Here is a 17506-nt window from a genome sequence, read left to right on the forward strand (position 1 = left end):
CCCCCCATCACTCTCCCCCCAAGGGCAGAGCGGAGCCCCCTCCCCCCTCCCCAGGAACGGGCACGCGACTCCCGCCGCGCCGTTGCCCAAAAGAGCAGCCGGGGGGGGGGAGCAGCAGCCGGGCAGGGCTGGGGGGAGGGACCGATCGACCACGGGGTTAAAGCGAGAGAGTCCCGACTCCTAGACGTGCAGAACGGAGGGAGGGGGGGCTGGTGAGGTCACTTCCTGCCATGCCCCCTCCCTCCGGAGGCAGGTGGCCCCTTTGGCATTCCCAGGGCAGCCTCTGCTCCGCCCCAGGCGCGCTGGGTGAGTCACAACCGCGTTGGTGGCGGGGGGGGGGGGGAGGAGAAGGGGAACAGCCCCCCCCTTTGCCCCAAGGAGAGGCGGGCTGGACGGCGGGTCCTTTGGGCTTCCTCCCCCCCCCGCCTCCCCACCATCCTGCAGTTTCCTCCTTGCTGCAAAGCCCGGAGGCCCCGGAGCAGAATTCAGCCGGGGGGGGGGGCTTTGGGGAGGGCTCTGGCCAGTGGCTGATGGAAGACCTGCCCCCCTCCCTCCCTTGCCAAACTCGGTTTCTATCTTGAAGACAGGAAACTTTGGATCTCCTCCCTCCCGCCCAGCTGCATGCATCCCCCCCCCTTTCCTTGTCTGAAAAAGCGGAGGGGATTTTTTTTTAATAGCAATGGACTGTTCTTAGAACAATGTAACTGTCCGGTTCTGAGAATTCCCAGTTTGCATTTCTGGCCCCTTTCATCGCAGTCTTTCCTTGTTATTTTCACAAGAGGGGGAGTTGGGGTGGCGACTTACTTGTTAAAACAAGCAAAGCTGAGAAAGAATTTGCTCCAGATCCTGGTATAACGCTAAACCAATCTAGTTATGCCAGTTCAGTCCCCAGCTTTTAAAACAAGCTAGGCGGGCATGGAAGGGTCAGGGGGCGGTGGACGTTAATGGAAGATGGGGCAGGGGAGATACAGGAACCCTGCCCTGTGGAAGCCCTATGGCCACTGCCTTGTCTTGCCTCTTCCACAGGCAGTAAAGGATATTACCCTTGTGGAAAACCCCTTAGATGCCCCACCACTCCCCCTCCCTCCCTCCCTCCCTCCACTTTGACATCCTAGCCAGACTCCTGTAACGTTTTGACTGCTTTTCTCATCCTCTGGGCATGTGCAAAGGGGGCTTCTCCCTCCTGCCTCCCATAGATTATCAACCACTGGGGGCAGAGTCGGCAGGGAAGAGAAACAGCCCCTGCTTGACATAGGGACTAAACCAGAGTCTCAGATCTGGTCCTCACAGCCAGGAGGAAGAGCTGGCAGAGGCCTGAGGTGGTGGAGGGCAATTTCAGACACTGCCCCCCCCCCCACTTTCTCCACACGTACATTCAAGGTGGCTTCTCTTCAGACCGCTCAAGGAAGAACCCATTTTGGGAGGCTTCCCTCTGGTAAACACTTCCTGTCACAAGAGAGGCGCAATGACAGGCAAAGACAAAGGGCAGAAACGTTTCGCGGGCAGGGCTGGTTTTCTCCGCGTGGGCAGATTTCAATTCCTAGCTGGCTTCTCCCACCTGCAGTCTCACATCCCGCCACTTCCGGGCCCCTCATTCCCAGCACCTCCCCCTAATTGTGTGGGGCAGGCCGGAGGGTCTCATTTCCCCTTAGAGGAGAGGAGGGACCAGAGCGGCTTCCAGGGCCAGGGACCCCTCAGCACTCAGGAAACGACTGGGTGAAGCTTGGGTGGAAACATGGCCGGAAGGAGAAGGGGATGAGCAGATAAGGAAGGTGGGCCCTTCCCCTGGAAAGAATGGCTGGGCGGGGGGGGGATACCAGGCCAAAGACTCTGTATCCAAGACCCTGAATTGCGCCTCACAGCAAATCCTGAGAGAGCTCTGCTGAAGGGCAAAGAAATTTGAGTGCAGCAAAAAGCGTTGCCCTCCATCTTTGTTTCTCTCCCTCCCAGGTAGCCAAAGAAAGCCCCCCTCTGCTGTTTCTCCGCTGTCTCCTCAGTGTGGTGAAGGGAAAAGACCAGCCATGCAGCCAGCTCAGGTAAGGGGGGGAGGGGTAGTTCACGCCATGTGTTGTCCTGAATTTCCCTTCGCAAGGGATTTGCTCCTCTTCTTGGACGTCTCTGGCTGCTCCCCCACAAGGCTTATAGCCACCTGCAGAATGAGGGGCCCTGAGATGTCCCCAAGGGAGACTGCAGGCCTTAAGATGTCCCCAAGAGACTTCCCCCTGCTCTGCTCCTCCTAAGACCAGCTGGGTAAAGGTGGAGGATGGGCATTGCCACCTGCTCCACTCCTGCTCCCAGCCTGGGCTTCCTGCCATGGCAGCGCCCTCTGGTGCTGCACCAGGGTATGAAGTCAAGTGAGTTGTCTTGAATATGCTTACTCAATTATATAGTAAGAAGCTTCCTATTTTTAAATAAATCCCCCTTTTTTTCAATGGCTGGGGACCTAACACAGCTTTTCAAACTGTTCTTCTCCACTTAACCCTTCCAACAACAGTCTTCTGAGGTAGTTTGGGCTGAAAGACTTTGATAGGACCAATGCACCTGGGCAAACTTATATGGCACTGAAGGAATTCGAACTCAGTCCTCCCAGGTCCTAGTCCTTCACTCTAACCACTATGTCACACCAGCCTTTTGGATTTTCTTTCTCATGGACCACCTTTCCAGCACTATAATGAAACTCTCTTCTCCTTCTTCCAGGGCCGGGTGTCCTTCGAAGAGGTGGCTGTGCATTTCTCCAAGGGGGAGTGGAGCCTGCTGAGCCCAGCGCAGAGAGCCCTGTACAAGGAAGTCATGCTGGAGAATTTTGGGACTGTGGCCTCTCTGGGTGAGGGTCCCTTTCCCCTGGGCTGCCTCCTTCTGGCTGAGAGGAGTGACTGTAAGGACCTCCTGATCGAGGGAGGACATAGTCAGGCTGTCTGCCCTGGGCCCAGGGGCTGATCTCTGCCACTCTTTGTGGGAGGGGTTGTGGAGAAGGAGCCACCCCCCCCCATCTGGCATCGCTGTGCCTGGACCACAAGGGAGGGCCTCAGAGGAGGTGCCAAGGGGCCTGGATATGGAGGTGGGAGTGTCTAAGCGGGGCTCCCCCCCCCCCCGGCTGGGCCTTGCCTTACCCTGGCTGAGTTTTGGCTGTGGAGGGAACTTGGCTGGCTTCTCTGCCCCTGAGTGAGTTCTCAGCTGGCACAGAACTGCCAATGCCAGATATGGCTCCGTACCACCCTTCCCCTACTCCTTGTCTGTTGTGTATTTCTGGAGGGGCCGGCACCCCGGCATGGAATTGCCCAGTTTATGAACACACAGAAGAGTCACAGATTTGTCTTTCTTTCTTTCTTTCTCACAAAAGGGCCTGAGGTTGCCAAACCTGACCTCATTTCCAGGCTCGAAGGAGAAGAAGAGCCCTTTCTCCGGATCTCTGATGAAGAGGAGGGATTGGCAGGTATCCATTTTAACTTGTTGTGGGATTGTCTGTTCCTTTTGCTTCCTTCCGAGGGATTTCTGTGGCCTTTTTCTCTTTGAGCTTCTTCACGCAAGAGCTTGGCTGGGTTGGGGAAGGTGAAATGGTGCTTGTAGACCCTGGACGCCTGAAAGCAGGCCTCTTCCCCCTCCCCGGTCGGATCACTTGTGCCAGGTGCTGTCCACTCGCAGAGGCAGCGGCTCCCTGGCAGGCCTTGATCCTGGGATGCCGGGTCTGCCAAGCAAAGCAGGGGCTTTTCCTCAGAGACATGATGGCCCACAGCAAGTCCAGCCAGAACTCACGTGGACACATCCTGCCTCCACCCCCCAGCACAGAGCTGCGTTGTAGGTGACTCCGGAGGGAACTGCAGGATGGTGTCGCTGTGCAACATTCAGCCCCTTGCGGCAGAAATTTTCCCAGCCTCTTTTCCACCCTAGCCAGGATTAAACTCTTCCAATTGACAGCCAATGGCCTGTAGTCTGAAGCAGCCCCTCAGGAGGCTGATTTAGTTCCCCATACAATGTGTGGAAGTGGTTTAGCAGGGGACGGGCTGCTCCACAGAGACCCTGGCAGAGAGAAAGGGGGTGGGGCAGAGCAGTGGTGGATCGTGTAGCAAGGGCAGCCAGGCTGGACCAGGTCTGACTCGGATGCCGCACAGGCTCTGGGTGAACAGGGGGCTCTGGTGGGGGGCAGGAGTGCTTTTCCCCTCGGAGGTCACGCAAGATTGACAATAAAATTGAAACCATCGAACACATGGATATAGACCATCCCATCTTTAATGAATTGGTGGCTCACTTAATTAACCCTCTGCTTAAAAATATGGAACGACCTAATAAGAGAGCCCAGGTGACGTGGTGATCATTGGATACAAATGATTCCCTTTCTGTGGCAAAATATATAGGGGCAATAATTCAATATCCGAGACTGAATATTGAGTAAGGTTTTTCCTGTTTTAATTTCACCTTAAGACAATAGCTTTAATAGCAGCGTCAGACAGACAGACAGACAGACAGTGGCCACTCTTGGGCCTGGGGCGGGGGGGGGATCCAATGTGACTGGAGAGTGAACTGTCCCTTCTGAAGCCGGCTTCTCCTTTTCAATGTAAACTTGACTCTTAATTTTCTTCTCCATTCTTGCTTTCCTCCAATGTGAAATGGAAGCTTCTGATGGGTACAAAAACTGCATGAGAAATATTTATCTTCAATGCACAGCATGCAGGGGACACACACACCCCAATAAAAACCAAACAATGGAACTCCGCAGAGGACAATGTTTGTGCCCAGGACAATCAAGGATGTGAAAAGCACATTTTCTCCTCATGCTTCACTGATCCCTGTGAGGGGTTTAAAGAAAGATGCAAATCTGGTTTACTAGTACCAGGTTTGTTGTTCAGCTTATAGTAAATCCTGTTCCCTTCTTCTTCTGGCTGACATCTCTCCTCCAATCATGCACTGGTGTGTCTCTGTTCTCATTTACGGTTGCGTCTGACTGCCTTCTCAAGGCATATTTAACCTTGGAAGACCCCTCTAAAGAATGGCTGCCCCCCTTCTTAAAGTCAGTGTTTTGGTCTAGTAAATCCCCTTCTGAAAAGAAGCCGGGACAGAAACGCCACTGGGTTCTCCATTGCTTACATGACCAGGCCAGAGTTCTCTCTCTCTCCCTTGTCTATCTGCCAGTAAGCGTCCCAGTGAAGTGCTGTTCTTCATTTAATTGCCACAAGCTACTTATCGGGGTGTGGGTTCTAGGGTGTGGGTTCTAGATCCAGTCAGTCTTGAATTCTTCCTAGGAGCTAAAATGACTAAACGGAGGCTTTGGTCTCAGCATGAGAAGACAAGACTTGCTGGAAAACACAGCAAAGCTGGGAAAGTCAAGGCAGCCGGAAAAGAGGATGGCTTGAATCGATAAAGGAAGCCCTGGCCTTCTGTTCGCAGGACCTCGTCAAGGCTTATAGTGATAGGGCATTTTGGCGGTCTTCATGTACAGGGTCACCTTAAGTCAGAAGCAACTGACTGAAAAAAACTAAAGTTGGGAAGTCAAATAATCTGATACACCAGTTGTTACCATGCTGTATAGAAATAATATTTTGTTACTAATTTTTTTAAAATAAAAAGTTCCCCCAGTGGCAGGAGGAGGAAATGGTTGCTGTGCGGTCAGTGGAAATGAGCGCCACATGGGCTGCAAAACCCAAATTTTCTACTCAAAAATGAAGCCATCCCGGTTTTACTACCATCTTTCCCAAAAACTTGGAGCAGAGCCAGTTTGAGATGGATAGCAGAACAGCAAGGGAAGCTCTGGGAGGAGCGGAAATGTAACGTGACGCTGTGGGCACGCAGGAATAAAACCCAGTTCCCAAAAGCATTCGTCTTATGGAAATGGCCATTATTGCCTTCTCAACAACAGATTATTTGGTTAATTCTCCCCAATTTCATACTCCATTTTTTCCTGTGTGTTTGTTCCAGGTATGGTAAAAACCCACCCCACCGGTCCCTGCTTTCACCACAGGGAATGAGAGATTCACTCTGTTGATTGTGGTCTTAAGTTACTAGATCACAAGGTGGAATTCCTCTCTCTCTCCGGCTTCTCCCCCCCCCCCTCCATCTCTTAAGCAACTGGAGATTGCTCTCTACCGCCACCATCACGCTAGAATTAGAATTGCAGACTGTCAGCTGGCAAACAGACTCTCTGTAGAAGAATGAGCAAAGACAGGGCAGGCCTTGCCCTCAGCCACTGGCAGCCCTAGGCAATTGCCCCAAGTGCCAAGGGAAGAGCCCCAGTCTGCTCCATTCCCTCAACCCCAGCTACCATCACTAACCTGCCTGGCTGCCCCAGGCAGACCCCTAACTCCCTCCTATTATCTGTGGGTGGGGACATGGGGCAGACCCTCTTTCTCTTCCCTCAGTTCTTGCTTTCACCCAACCAAGGAGGGGGCTCAGAGGACAAGGGACTGAGAGAGCCAAGACTGCTTAAGCCAGCCCTAAGCCAATGCAGAGGCATTTTCAACGAAGCAGCTTCTTTCTTTGGTGACAGGGGCTAGTGGAATCTGATTTCAGGAACATAATTTTTTTTTAATCTTAATAAAATAAACCATGTAATTGACACACCCCCAAAAGTTCTTACGGCTGAACAGCATAGAATGACAACATCTGAGCATAGAGAAAGTGAAAAAGATAAAAAAACCCTATCTTCATACCTCCTGCTTGGTACATTAAAGCCGAACTGGCTGTCCCTGTCTTCAAAGGTGCCCTTGTTCTCCCCAGAACAACCCCAAACCACTCCTTCTCTCAATTCTCCTAGGCAGGAAAAGAAAAACTTCAAATGACTGAGTCACTTTTAGAAGTGTGTGTGTGGGGGCCTCTCTTGTATATTCTCTTTTCTTGTCTTGGGCTATACTTTCCACCATAGAAAGGTTTTTTCTGCCAGCTTTGCCAGACTGGAACGTAGAAGGAATGGAGAAAGAGAGGGGAAGAACTGGAAACAGGCTGTGTGATCTTAACCCCTGAGCATTCCCAGAGTGCAAACACAACCATCACAAAGCAAAGGAGAAAACTCTTATAAAGATGGCTTGTAAATGTGTCCTATCCTCACACCAGGTTTCTCTTTCTTTCTGCAGGAGGCATGTGGAGGTCGGCGAATGAAACATGTGAGCATCCAGCGATGGATAAAGGGGAAATGTATTCAGATGTGAAAGGGGCTAAATATTCTGATACCCTGAGGAAAGAGGAGAGAAAACATCCATCTATAGGAAGGAGTAATTCTGGTCTTTTACAAGGTGAATACGCTCATGAAATCCCACTACTTGAAAAAATGTACATAGAAGACAATAGAAATGAGGGCAGTGAAAGTTGGAATTTTTTTCCTGAAAAATCAAACAATACCATGCATTGGAAAAGCCATAACACAAAGGAAAAATATAAATGCCTGGAGTGTGGGAAAAGCTTTAGAAAGAGTGAAAGCCTTAATTCCCATCAAAGAATTCACACAGGGGGAAACCCTTATAAATGCCAGGACTGTGGAAAAAGCTTCACTCACCGTGGAGGCCTTCATTACCATCGAAGAATGCACACAGGTGAAAAACCTTACAAGTGCGTGGAGTGTGGGAAATGTTTCAGAAAGAGTGGACATCTTAATTGCCATGAAAGACTTCACACAGGGGAAAAACCTTATAAATGCCAGGACTGTGGGAAAAGCTTCAGACACAGTGGAGACCTTAATTCCCATCGAAGAATGCACACAGGTGAAAAACCTTACAAGTGCCTGGAGTGTGGGAAAAGTTTCAGAAAGAGTGGTCATCTTAATTGTCATGAAAGACTTCACACAGGGGAAAAACCTTATAAATGCCAGGACTGTGGAAAAAGCTTCAGTCAGAGTGGAAGCCTTAATTCCCATCAAAGAATGCACACAGGTGAAAAACCTTATAAGTGCCTGGAGTGTGGGAAAAGTTTCAGAAAGAGTGGTCATCTTAATTGCCATGAAAGACTTCACACAGGGGAAAAACCTTATAAATGCCAGGACTGTGGAAAAAGCTTCAGTCGCAATGATAGTCTTAATTCCCATCAAAGAATACACACAGGGGAAAAACCTTATAAATGTCTGGACTGCGGAAAAAGCTTCAGAGAGTGTGGAGGCCTTTGTTCCCATCAAAGAATACACACACGAGAAAAGCCATATTAATGCCTGGAGTGTGGAAAAAGCTTCCGACTGAGTGGAATCCTTAATTCTTACCGGTGCTACTACTAGAACTACGAGTTAAGGCAGCAGCAAAAAATGACTTTTACAACCTCACTGTAGCCTGCTAGGTGGCTTCTTACCTCGACATGGCTGACCTGGCCACCTGGATCCCTGCTACGGTAACATCAAGACTTGACTATTGTAATGCACTATGCATAGGTCTCCCATCCAAATTAAGTAGGAGACTCCAATTGGTGCAAAACGCTTTGGCACGACTGCTATCAGGGCATGGACATCACCCCCATTCTGCAGTCACTCTGTTTGCTACCTATCAGCTACCATGCTCAGTTGAAGGTATTGGTTATCACATTCAGAGCTCTTCACAGGCCTGGCCTACCTACAGGAGGGCTTCCTTCCCTATATTCCTCCACAGGAGCTTCACTTATCTGAAGAGGGTCTCCTGCAGGTGCCACCCTGTACATGGGCGTAATGAACAGCATTCCATACGTGATCTTTCTCTGTGGTGGCCCCTACCCTGTCAAATGGACTGCCTGAGGAGGTCAGGAGAGGCCCCACCCTCCTGGCTTTTTGCAAACTATGCAAGACTGAATTATTCAAGAAGGCTTTTGTATTGTACGGAAGGGCTCTCAGTTGCTTTACTAATGAGTTCAGGACCAGGATCATAGACTTCACCACTATATTTCCTTACGTACTACCTGTTGTCTTAAATACCTGCTCCCGTGAGCTACCTGTGCTTCTTGCGGTCTAATGTCAGCCTTAAAATTCCTTATCTTCTGTTTCAGCATTTCTTCAACTCTGTCTTGGATTCTTACTAACGCTATGTCTGTGTAAAATTGTGTTTATTGACTCTATGACATCGTTTATGGAAATGTCCTTGTAATTGAGTGTCCTGATCTCATTCTGTGTAGTTCGCCTTGAGTGTCAGTGAGAAAGGTGGACTATAAATGACATAAATAGAATAAAATAGATGACAGATAAATTCTGGTAGAAGAATTCACACAGGGGAGAAGCCGTATAAATGTCTAGTATTTGGGAAAGGGTTTAAACAGAAGAATGAACTAACATCTCATCCAAGAATTCACAAGGGAGAAACCATTAGTGCCCGGTATGCGGAAAAAGCTTCAGTGTGGGTGGAAACCTGACTTCCCATCAAAGAAGTGACACAGGGGAGGAGCTATAGACATGTTTTGAATGTGGTAGGACACTGCATAAAATAAGTTATGTTTTACTCACCCCTCCCTCCGTCATGAGTGACTGGGAGAGGCTATTTGTGCTTTTGCCCTGACGTGGATAGCCCAGGCAAGCCCACTCTGGCCTGTTGTCAGAAGCTAAGCAGGGCTGACCTTGGATGGTAATTGGATGGGAGACCTCCCAGGAAGTCCAGGGTCACTCTGCAGTGGCAGGCAATGGCAAACCACCTCTGTTAGTTTCTTGCTTTGAAATCCCCACCATGGGTCACCATCAGTCAGCTATGGCCTGACAGCACTTTCCACCACCATCCACTTGAGAAATATGCTGCCTTAAACCGTTGTGATTCAGTTACGGGAGCCTTCCTGTGTGCATTAGGCAGCCACATCTCCCAAGTGGGAGCCATAGGAGACTGCCTCTCGATGGGCAGCTGTACTCCTTCCTCCTTGGCTTTGCTCAGATGAGTGACGCTGTCACAGCAGAGCGTAGCAAGACAGATGCGGACCCTGGCCTCCAAAAAGCCTTGTAAGTTAGAAGCAGCACCCAAAATTGGGCCTGAACCGTAATGAATAGACTCTGGAGCAATTCTGGAATGTGTTTAATGTGCAATCTGGACCTCAAGCTAATAGTGGGTGACTTGAGGCATTCTGTACCAAGTGGATTATCTGCCTTCAATAGCAGATCCATGTGGAGTGTGTTAAAGCAGTCGAGCCACATGGTTGTTGTGGCATAATTCTCCTCCATTTTCTTTTCACAACAACCCTGTGAGGTAGGTGAGGCTGAGCATGTGTCTATCCCAAGGTCACCCAGCATGCTTCCATGGAAGAGTCGGGATTTGAACCTGCCTTTCCCAGACTCTAGTCTGACCGGGTAGGGGCCACCCCAGAGAAAGCCCACGTGGGGGCTGCTGTTGATTTCGCCCAGGTGCAGGCTGGCAGCTGCAGTTGACCTTGTTCAGATGAGCGAAGGTGCTGTGAGGGGACATAAGGAGTGAGGTGATCTCGTAGGTATGCTGGGCCAAGGCCCTGGAGAGCTTTGTATGTAATAACCAAGACCTTGAATTGGGCATGACGGTAACTGATAGGTAGACAATGGGGTGACTGTAGGGTGGGAGTGATGTTCATGCTCCTGCTCGCTCCTACTAACAGTCAAGCTGCAGCAATTTGCTCCAATTGGAGCCTCCTAGTTAACTTAGATGGGAGACCAATGAATAGTGCATTACAATAGCCAAGTTTTGATGTTACCGGGGCATGGATGCACGTGGTTATGTCGGCCGTGTCGAGGTAAGAAGCCATCCTCCAGGCTAGAGTGAGGTTGTAAAAAGCCTTTTTCTGCAGCTGCCTTGACTTGTTTTTCTAGTAGTAGCGTTGGATCCAGTGTAACCCCTAGGCTCTTAACCGAGTGTGCAAGGGTCAGACGAACTGCATCGAAAGTGGGGAGTACAATGTCTTTAAGATCTCTGCTTTCCCAACAAGCATCACTTCAGTCTTGTCTGGGTTCAATTTCAATTTGTTATTTTTATTTATATATATGTGTGTGTGTGTGTGTGTATGCATGCATCCATGTATGTCTCCATCATAGTCACCTAATAATAGTGAGGGATTTCTGGGATTTATTGCTGACATATAATATTCCAATGGGTATACTGGCTAACTTCACTTTGCATACTTGCATATTATTCACTAGAAACAAAGCCTGTTGTGCAGAAAAAATACAATGGGCTCTAGAAAGGGGAGGGCGGATAGGAAGGCATTCTCTCCTCCTCCTCCGTCACTGATCCTGGCCGGTGACAGAGGAGGGTAGGCACTTGCTCCACACCTGTTCTTGGCCATGTAAAGGGGGGTGGGCTTTGCTACCTGCTCCATGCCTGATATAGGCTGGATAAAGAGGGGTGGCATAGCCAAGAGCTCCACTCCTGATCGCAGATGGGTGAAGGAGAAATGGGCATTGCATCCTGCTCTACACCTGATTACAGATGGGTGAAGGGGTGTGTGTATGGCCACCTACTCAGTGCCTTATTCCGGTAGGATGAAGGAAGTGAGTATTGCCACCTGCTCCACTCCTTATACCAGCTGGGGTGAAGGGAAGAAGGGCATTACCTCCTGGTCTGTGCCTGATCCCAGCTATGTGCTCCACTCCTAATCCCAACTGGTTTATGGCAGATGAGCAGGCATTGCCACCTGCTCCACTCATGATCCCACCTGGCAGAAGTTGGAGTGGGCATTGCCACCTGCTCCACTCTGAATACCAACTGGATTAAGGCAGGGGGTGGGCATTCCCATCAGGTCCTCTCCTAATATCAGCTGGGTTAAGGGGGGGATTTTCAGGGTGGGCATTTCCACCTGCTCTGCTTCTAATACCAGTTGGGTAAGGTGGGGGGCAGGCATTGCCACCTCCTCTGTTCCTGATCCCAGCTGGCTGAAGAGGGGTGGCCATTGCCATCTGCTCTGCTCCCAATTCCAGGGGAGTTAAGGTGGTGGGTGGGCATTGCCTACTGTCCTGCTCCTAATACCAGCTGGATGAAGACGGGCGGGCATTGCCACCTGCTCAGCTCCTGATCCCAGATGGCTGAAAGGGGGCGAGCATTGCTACCTGCCCCACTCCTCATACCAGCTGTGTAAAAGTGGACGTGGGTATTGCCACTTGCTTCACTCTTAATATCAGCTGGGTTGAGGCAGGGGTGGGCTTTGCTACTTGCTCTGCACGTAATATTATCTGGGTTAAGGTGGAGGTGGTTATTGCCACCTATTCTGTTCCTAATACCAGCTGGGTGAAGACAGGGGGCAGGCATTGCCGCCTGCTATGCTTCTAATATTAGCTGGGTTAATGTAGGGTGTGGGAATTATGGAAGATGGGCATTGCCACCTGTCCCGCTCCTAATACCAGCTGGGTTAAGGCGGGGTGGGCATTGCCATCTCCTCTGCTTCTAATATTAGCTGGGTTAAGGTAGGAGGTGGGCATTGCCGGGGGTGTGATTGCCACCTGCTCTGATTCTAATAACATCTTGGTAAGGTGAGGGGTGGGCATAGCCACCTGCTCTGCTCCTGGTCTCAGATGGCTGAAGGGGGTTGGGCATTACCACCTGCTTTGCTCCTAATACCAGCTGGGAGAGGAGAATGAGTGGGCATTGCCAGTTGCTCCACACTTGATCCCAGAAGGTTGAAGGAGGGTGGGTATCACTACCGGTCCCGCTCCTAATACCAGCTGGGTTAAGATGGCGGTGGGTATTACTACCTGCTCTGCACCTAATATCAGCTAGGTTAAGGCATTGGATGGGCATTGCCACCTGCTACGCTCCTAATACCAGCTGGGTTAAAGCAGGGGTGGGTATTGCCACCTTCTCTGCTTGTAATGTTAGCTGGGTTAAGGTGGGAGGTGGGTATTGCCACCTATTCTGTGCCTAATTCCAGCTGGGTGAAGATGGTGGGTGGGCATTGCCACCTGCTCCGCTACTAATACCAGCTGAGTTAAGGCATTGGACGGGCATTGCCACCTGCTCTGCTCTTAATCTTAGCTGGGGTGTGGGAATTGTGGTATTGCAGGCATTGCCACCTGCCCCGCTCCTAATACCAGATGCCAGCTCGATAACGTGAGGGGTGGGCATTTCCACTTGCGCTTCTCCTACTACCAGCTGGGTGAAGACTGTGGGCAGGCATTGTCACCTGATCTGCTTTTGATCCCAAATGGCTGAAGGGGGGTAGGCGTTACCACCTGCTCTGCTCCTAATATCAGCTGGGTTAAGGTATTGGACAGGCATTGCCACCTGCTACATTAATGTGGGTGTGGGGATTGCGGGCATTGCCCCCTGTCCCGCTTCTAATACCAGCTGGGTCAAGTTGGGGGTGGGCATTATTATCTGGTGTTCAAATGATATCAGCTGAGTTAAGGTATTGGATGGGCATTGCCACCTACTCTGCTCCTAATATTAGCTGGGTTTAGGCAGGGGGTGGGAATTGCCGGGAGTAGGCATTGCCACCTGCTCTGCTTCTATAACAGCTGGGTAAGGCTGGGGGCAGGTATTGTCACCTGCTCCACCCCTGGTCCCAGAGGGTTGAAGGGGAGTGGGCATTACCACCTGCTATGCTCCTAATACCAACTGGTTAAGATGGGGGTCAGGCATTTCCACTTGCTCCGCTCCTGATCCCAACTGGCTGAAGGGGGGTGGGCATTGCCCCCCTGGTCTGCTCCTAATACCAGCTTGGTGAAGATGGTGGGCAGGAATTGCCACTTGCTCCACTCTGATTGATGAAGGTGGGTGGGTATTGCTACCTGCCCTGCTCCTAATACCAGCTGGGTTAACATGGGGGTGGGCATTACCACTTGGTCTGCTCCTAATATCAAGTGGGTTAAGGCATTTAACGGGTATTGCTACCTGCTCCGCTCCTAATACCATCTGGGTTAAGGCATTGGACGGGCATTGCCACCTGCTTGGCTCTTTATACCAGCTGGGTGAAAGCAGGAGGCTGGTATTGCCACCTGTTCCCCTCCCAATCCAGGCCTGGCCTTCCTGCCATGGCATGTTTTCTGAAGTCATATGGTATGTTGCCTGGGCTTCCCTCTGCAGCAGCGCCCTCTGGTGGTGCACCAGGGCAGGGTATAAAGTGAGTTGTCTGAAACACGCTTACTCAATTATATAGTAGGATTAGACTTCATTCAGCGTGTGTGTGTGTATGTGTGTGTTCATTTAATTGGGTAGAATAAGTCAGGCTTTCAGAGAACAGGCAAGGTAAGCTTGAGTCACAGTGATTGTATGCATCGCATCCACACCCAGCAGCCTCTCTTGACTGGTTTTATAGCCCCAGGCCTAATTGCCATGAGTGCAGTCAATTGCTTGGGAAAGGATCCTGCACCTGCTCTTTCCCATCATCAGGGGGCAGCTGGCACCGGCTCAAGAGGCATGCACTTTGCCTCCTTGCTTGCAGTTCCATTCTCAGCTTCCGTCTTCGGCGCTCTAAGGGTGGAGGTGAAGCTGGGAAGCTGGAGTGCTGGGACCAGCTAAGGATCGGAGCTAGAGAGTGCTGGCTCTTCTTCAACTGTTGGTTGTGTCTGCTGGTCAGCTCAGCACATTGCCACCTGCTTCACTCCGGATACCAGCTAGGTTAAGGCGAGGGGGGTGGGCATTCCAATCTGGTTCTCTCCTAATATCAGCTGGGTTAAGGCAGGGGGTGGGAATTGCCAGGGGTGGGCATTGCCACCTGCTCTGCTTCTAATACCAGTTGGGTAAGGTGGGGGGCACACATTGCCACCTTCTCCGTACCTGATCCCAGCTGGCTGAAGAGGGGTGGCCATTGCCACCTGCTCTGCTTCTCCGACCAACTGAGTTAAGGCGGTGGGTGGGCATTTCCACCAGCTCCACTCCTAATACCACCTGGGTGAAGGCAGAGGGTGGGCCTTGCCCAGCTCCTTATCCCAGCTGGGAAGAAGGGTAATTCTGGACTCCAAAATTAAAAACAAGAAACTTTATTACTTAATCAGGTGGTGAGACTTTGACAAAGCATTCCAGGAGTGGGTCGAACACTCCCACATCAACGCCCCCGACTCACTGCCAACTTCCACAAACGATACCCGAACAAACCAGGGTGACAGGGGCCTTGGGGAGGCAGAAATGTCAGGTCTGTTGCCCACTGTCCCTCCATACTGTTACCCAGCTTAAGATTTGTTGCAATAGCCTCATGCAACTGTTCCCTTGTTGCTTTCCAGATTCCAGGACAGTCGAGCCCTTATCTCGGATGGCTCACCGCAGCAGCCTTGGGGCAGCTCCTTCCATCCCGCTACTGATTATGTTTGGCTGAAAGAGCCGGAGGGGTGGGGGGACATGTGAACGGGTCCCCGGAGGGGTGGGGGGACATGTGAACGGGTTGATATAATGTATCCTGAACTCAATGTGTCATTCTTAACTAGGGGTGTGCAAGGCCTGCTTGTTTTGGTAAACCTGATTCGGTTTTAACTGAATCAGGAAACCGTTTTGGCCGAAACAGCCCTGATTTGGTAACTTTAACTTAATCAGAATACCTAATTGCACACCTCTATTCTTAACAAGAGACCTGTGTACAGCCAGATGCCTTTAATTGCTTCTGTGTAGCCTATGGACATATGTATGAAGAAGCTTATGATATCTTAATAAAGACCTATTTACTCAATAGAGCTTGGATTTCTTGCTGCAAGGGTTGGGAGTCAACTTCAATGTATCCTGTCTTCTATGGACTGACAGTGGGCATTGCCAACTGCTCCACTCCTAATATTGTGGAGAACAAAATGGCTATTCCCTTGCAAAACAGCAAAATGGAGGAGGAAAAAATCCACAGGGAATACAATACTAATTTACAAAATTACAAAGCTGTATTCAGAGTGCAAAGGCTACAAAATTTCATCATTGTGTTCAAATAAATAAATAACAATCTCTTGATGCAGTTTTCAGGCACACACATCAACAATACAATAATCTTTTACATAATCATACAGGGCAAGTTACAGTAGACACACACAATTCCCAACAGTCTTCTTAGAATAGTTATAACAATTCTTTCCAGGGCTCCCCTCAGCAGGTGAACGGTGAAGCCCAGCCGTGAAGCAAAGCTCCAACCCACGCTCAATCCGGGGCCGGCTATCTGCTACAAATTAAGGAGATCTCCTGTTTGGGTAACACAGTGAGACCATGTGCAAAGCAAAAGTAATTTTTAAAACTTGAAGAATTAAACTTGCTCTCCCCAGTGGATGCTAACATGGGTAATTCCTGGAAAGATTACTTTTAAGTTGTTGTTCATTTTGTATTTTTTTTTTACTGTTTTACTGTTTCACGGTTATTATCTCTGTTCCCCTCTCCTCGGCAGCAAATGCGTTATCTCAAACAGTGCACTGCTACCCACGAAAGGTTGTAATTCCGGATGCCATTGGCAATATCACTTGCGTAAGACCTCCAAAGAAATGTCTTGGGACTGGCACCTTCAACAGGCAGGAAGACGGGGTTCTAGTAGCAGACACCATTGCTCCATCCAGTGCAGGCCAAACAAGCTTGCTCAACCACTGAGGTGTAATGGGGAGGGGGGGGTTGTAAAAGACCTTCTTATCTCTGAAATCCCCTACAATGCTGTCTGTGGGATGCTGAAGGCAAAATGCCCACTGAATCGGATCAAGGATGAAAATGATCCGTTGAATTATTATACTCCGGGAGACCCCCTCATTGGCGGGGTCGTATCTGCAACTTTTGTTTTTCTGAAATCTCTCACTTTCCGTGAACCTCCCCGTAACTTACCCTACATAAGTAATTTGAGCTGAGGGGGTTAAAGCGAGTCCACCTGCTTTGGGTCCTGGTAAAATCTCTGACTCTGTTATGTTTTTATTCTGACTTCTGGAGAATATCCTCTTAGCAGCAATGTACCACCCTGCCTGCAGATGGCCTTTTCACAGCCTCCATTGGTTGAGGTCCATACAAGGAAAGGCTGACGAGTCCAGGAGTTTTCAGTGTAGAAGAGAGACAACCAAGGTGGGACATGAGGGGTGGACAAAGGGGACAAAAGGAAGTTTTTCTTCCTTTCCAAATAACTAGAACTCAGGAGTATCTGATGAAATTGACAGGCAGTAGATTCAGAACGGATAAAGGAAATGCTTCTTTGCTCAATGAGTGATTAAAATGTGGAATTCGCTGCCGGAGGACGTAGTGATGGACTCAGCACAGACAGCTTTAAAGGGGGATTGGACAGATTCTCTGATGAGAGGTATAGTAGTGGCTACTAGCCCTCATGACTAGAAGGCAGTAAACTTCTAAATACCAATGCCAGGGCAATCATCAAGACCTCGACCTCTATGCCCTGTTTTCGGCCATCCAGAGAAGGAGAGGGGCTTTGGCTCAGTGGAAGAAGCTCTGCTTTGCATGCAGAAGGCTCGAGGTCCAGCTCCCTGCATCTCAAGTTAGAAAGGCCAGGCAGCAGGTGATGGGAAGGACCCCCACCTGAGACCCTGGAAAGCTCCTGGCCTGAGTAGGCAATGGTGACCTTGGTAGAGCAATGGTCTTCTTCTTTGGAAGAGAGCTTCATGTGAATGACTTGTTGGCCGCTGCGTGGGAGGGTGGTCTGATCCAGAAGAATTGTTCTTACCCTTTTATGGGAAAGTCGCAGGGCTTCGGCATTTTTTACTGAACAGAAGATGTAAATGTGCTCCTTTTTTGTCAGGTCAGGGACC

The 17506-nt window shown here is 50.0% G+C and overlaps 1 protein-coding gene across 1 annotated transcript in view; it reads left to right on the forward strand.

Moving 5' to 3' along the window:
- The first annotated feature begins 1923 nt into the window (after window positions 1–1923).
- LOC129329109 (zinc finger protein 43-like) overlaps window positions 1924–17506 on the forward strand; it is a 58979-nt gene continuing 43396 nt past the window's right edge. The window contains exons 1-4 of the mRNA XM_054978538.1: window positions 1924–2036; window positions 2698–2824; window positions 3341–3433; window positions 7062–8067. Of these exons, the coding sequence (XP_054834513.1) occupies window positions 2022–2036; window positions 2698–2824; window positions 3341–3433; window positions 7062–8067 (1241 nt within the window). The 5' untranslated portion in view covers window positions 1924–2021. The remainder of the gene's footprint in view (window positions 2037–2697; window positions 2825–3340; window positions 3434–7061; window positions 8068–17506) is intronic.

The sequence above is a fragment of the Eublepharis macularius genome, chromosome 4, assembly GCF_028583425.1.
Source record: "Eublepharis macularius isolate TG4126 chromosome 4, MPM_Emac_v1.0, whole genome shotgun sequence".
In the NCBI taxonomy this organism is placed as follows: domain Eukaryota; kingdom Metazoa; phylum Chordata; class Lepidosauria; order Squamata; family Eublepharidae; genus Eublepharis; species Eublepharis macularius.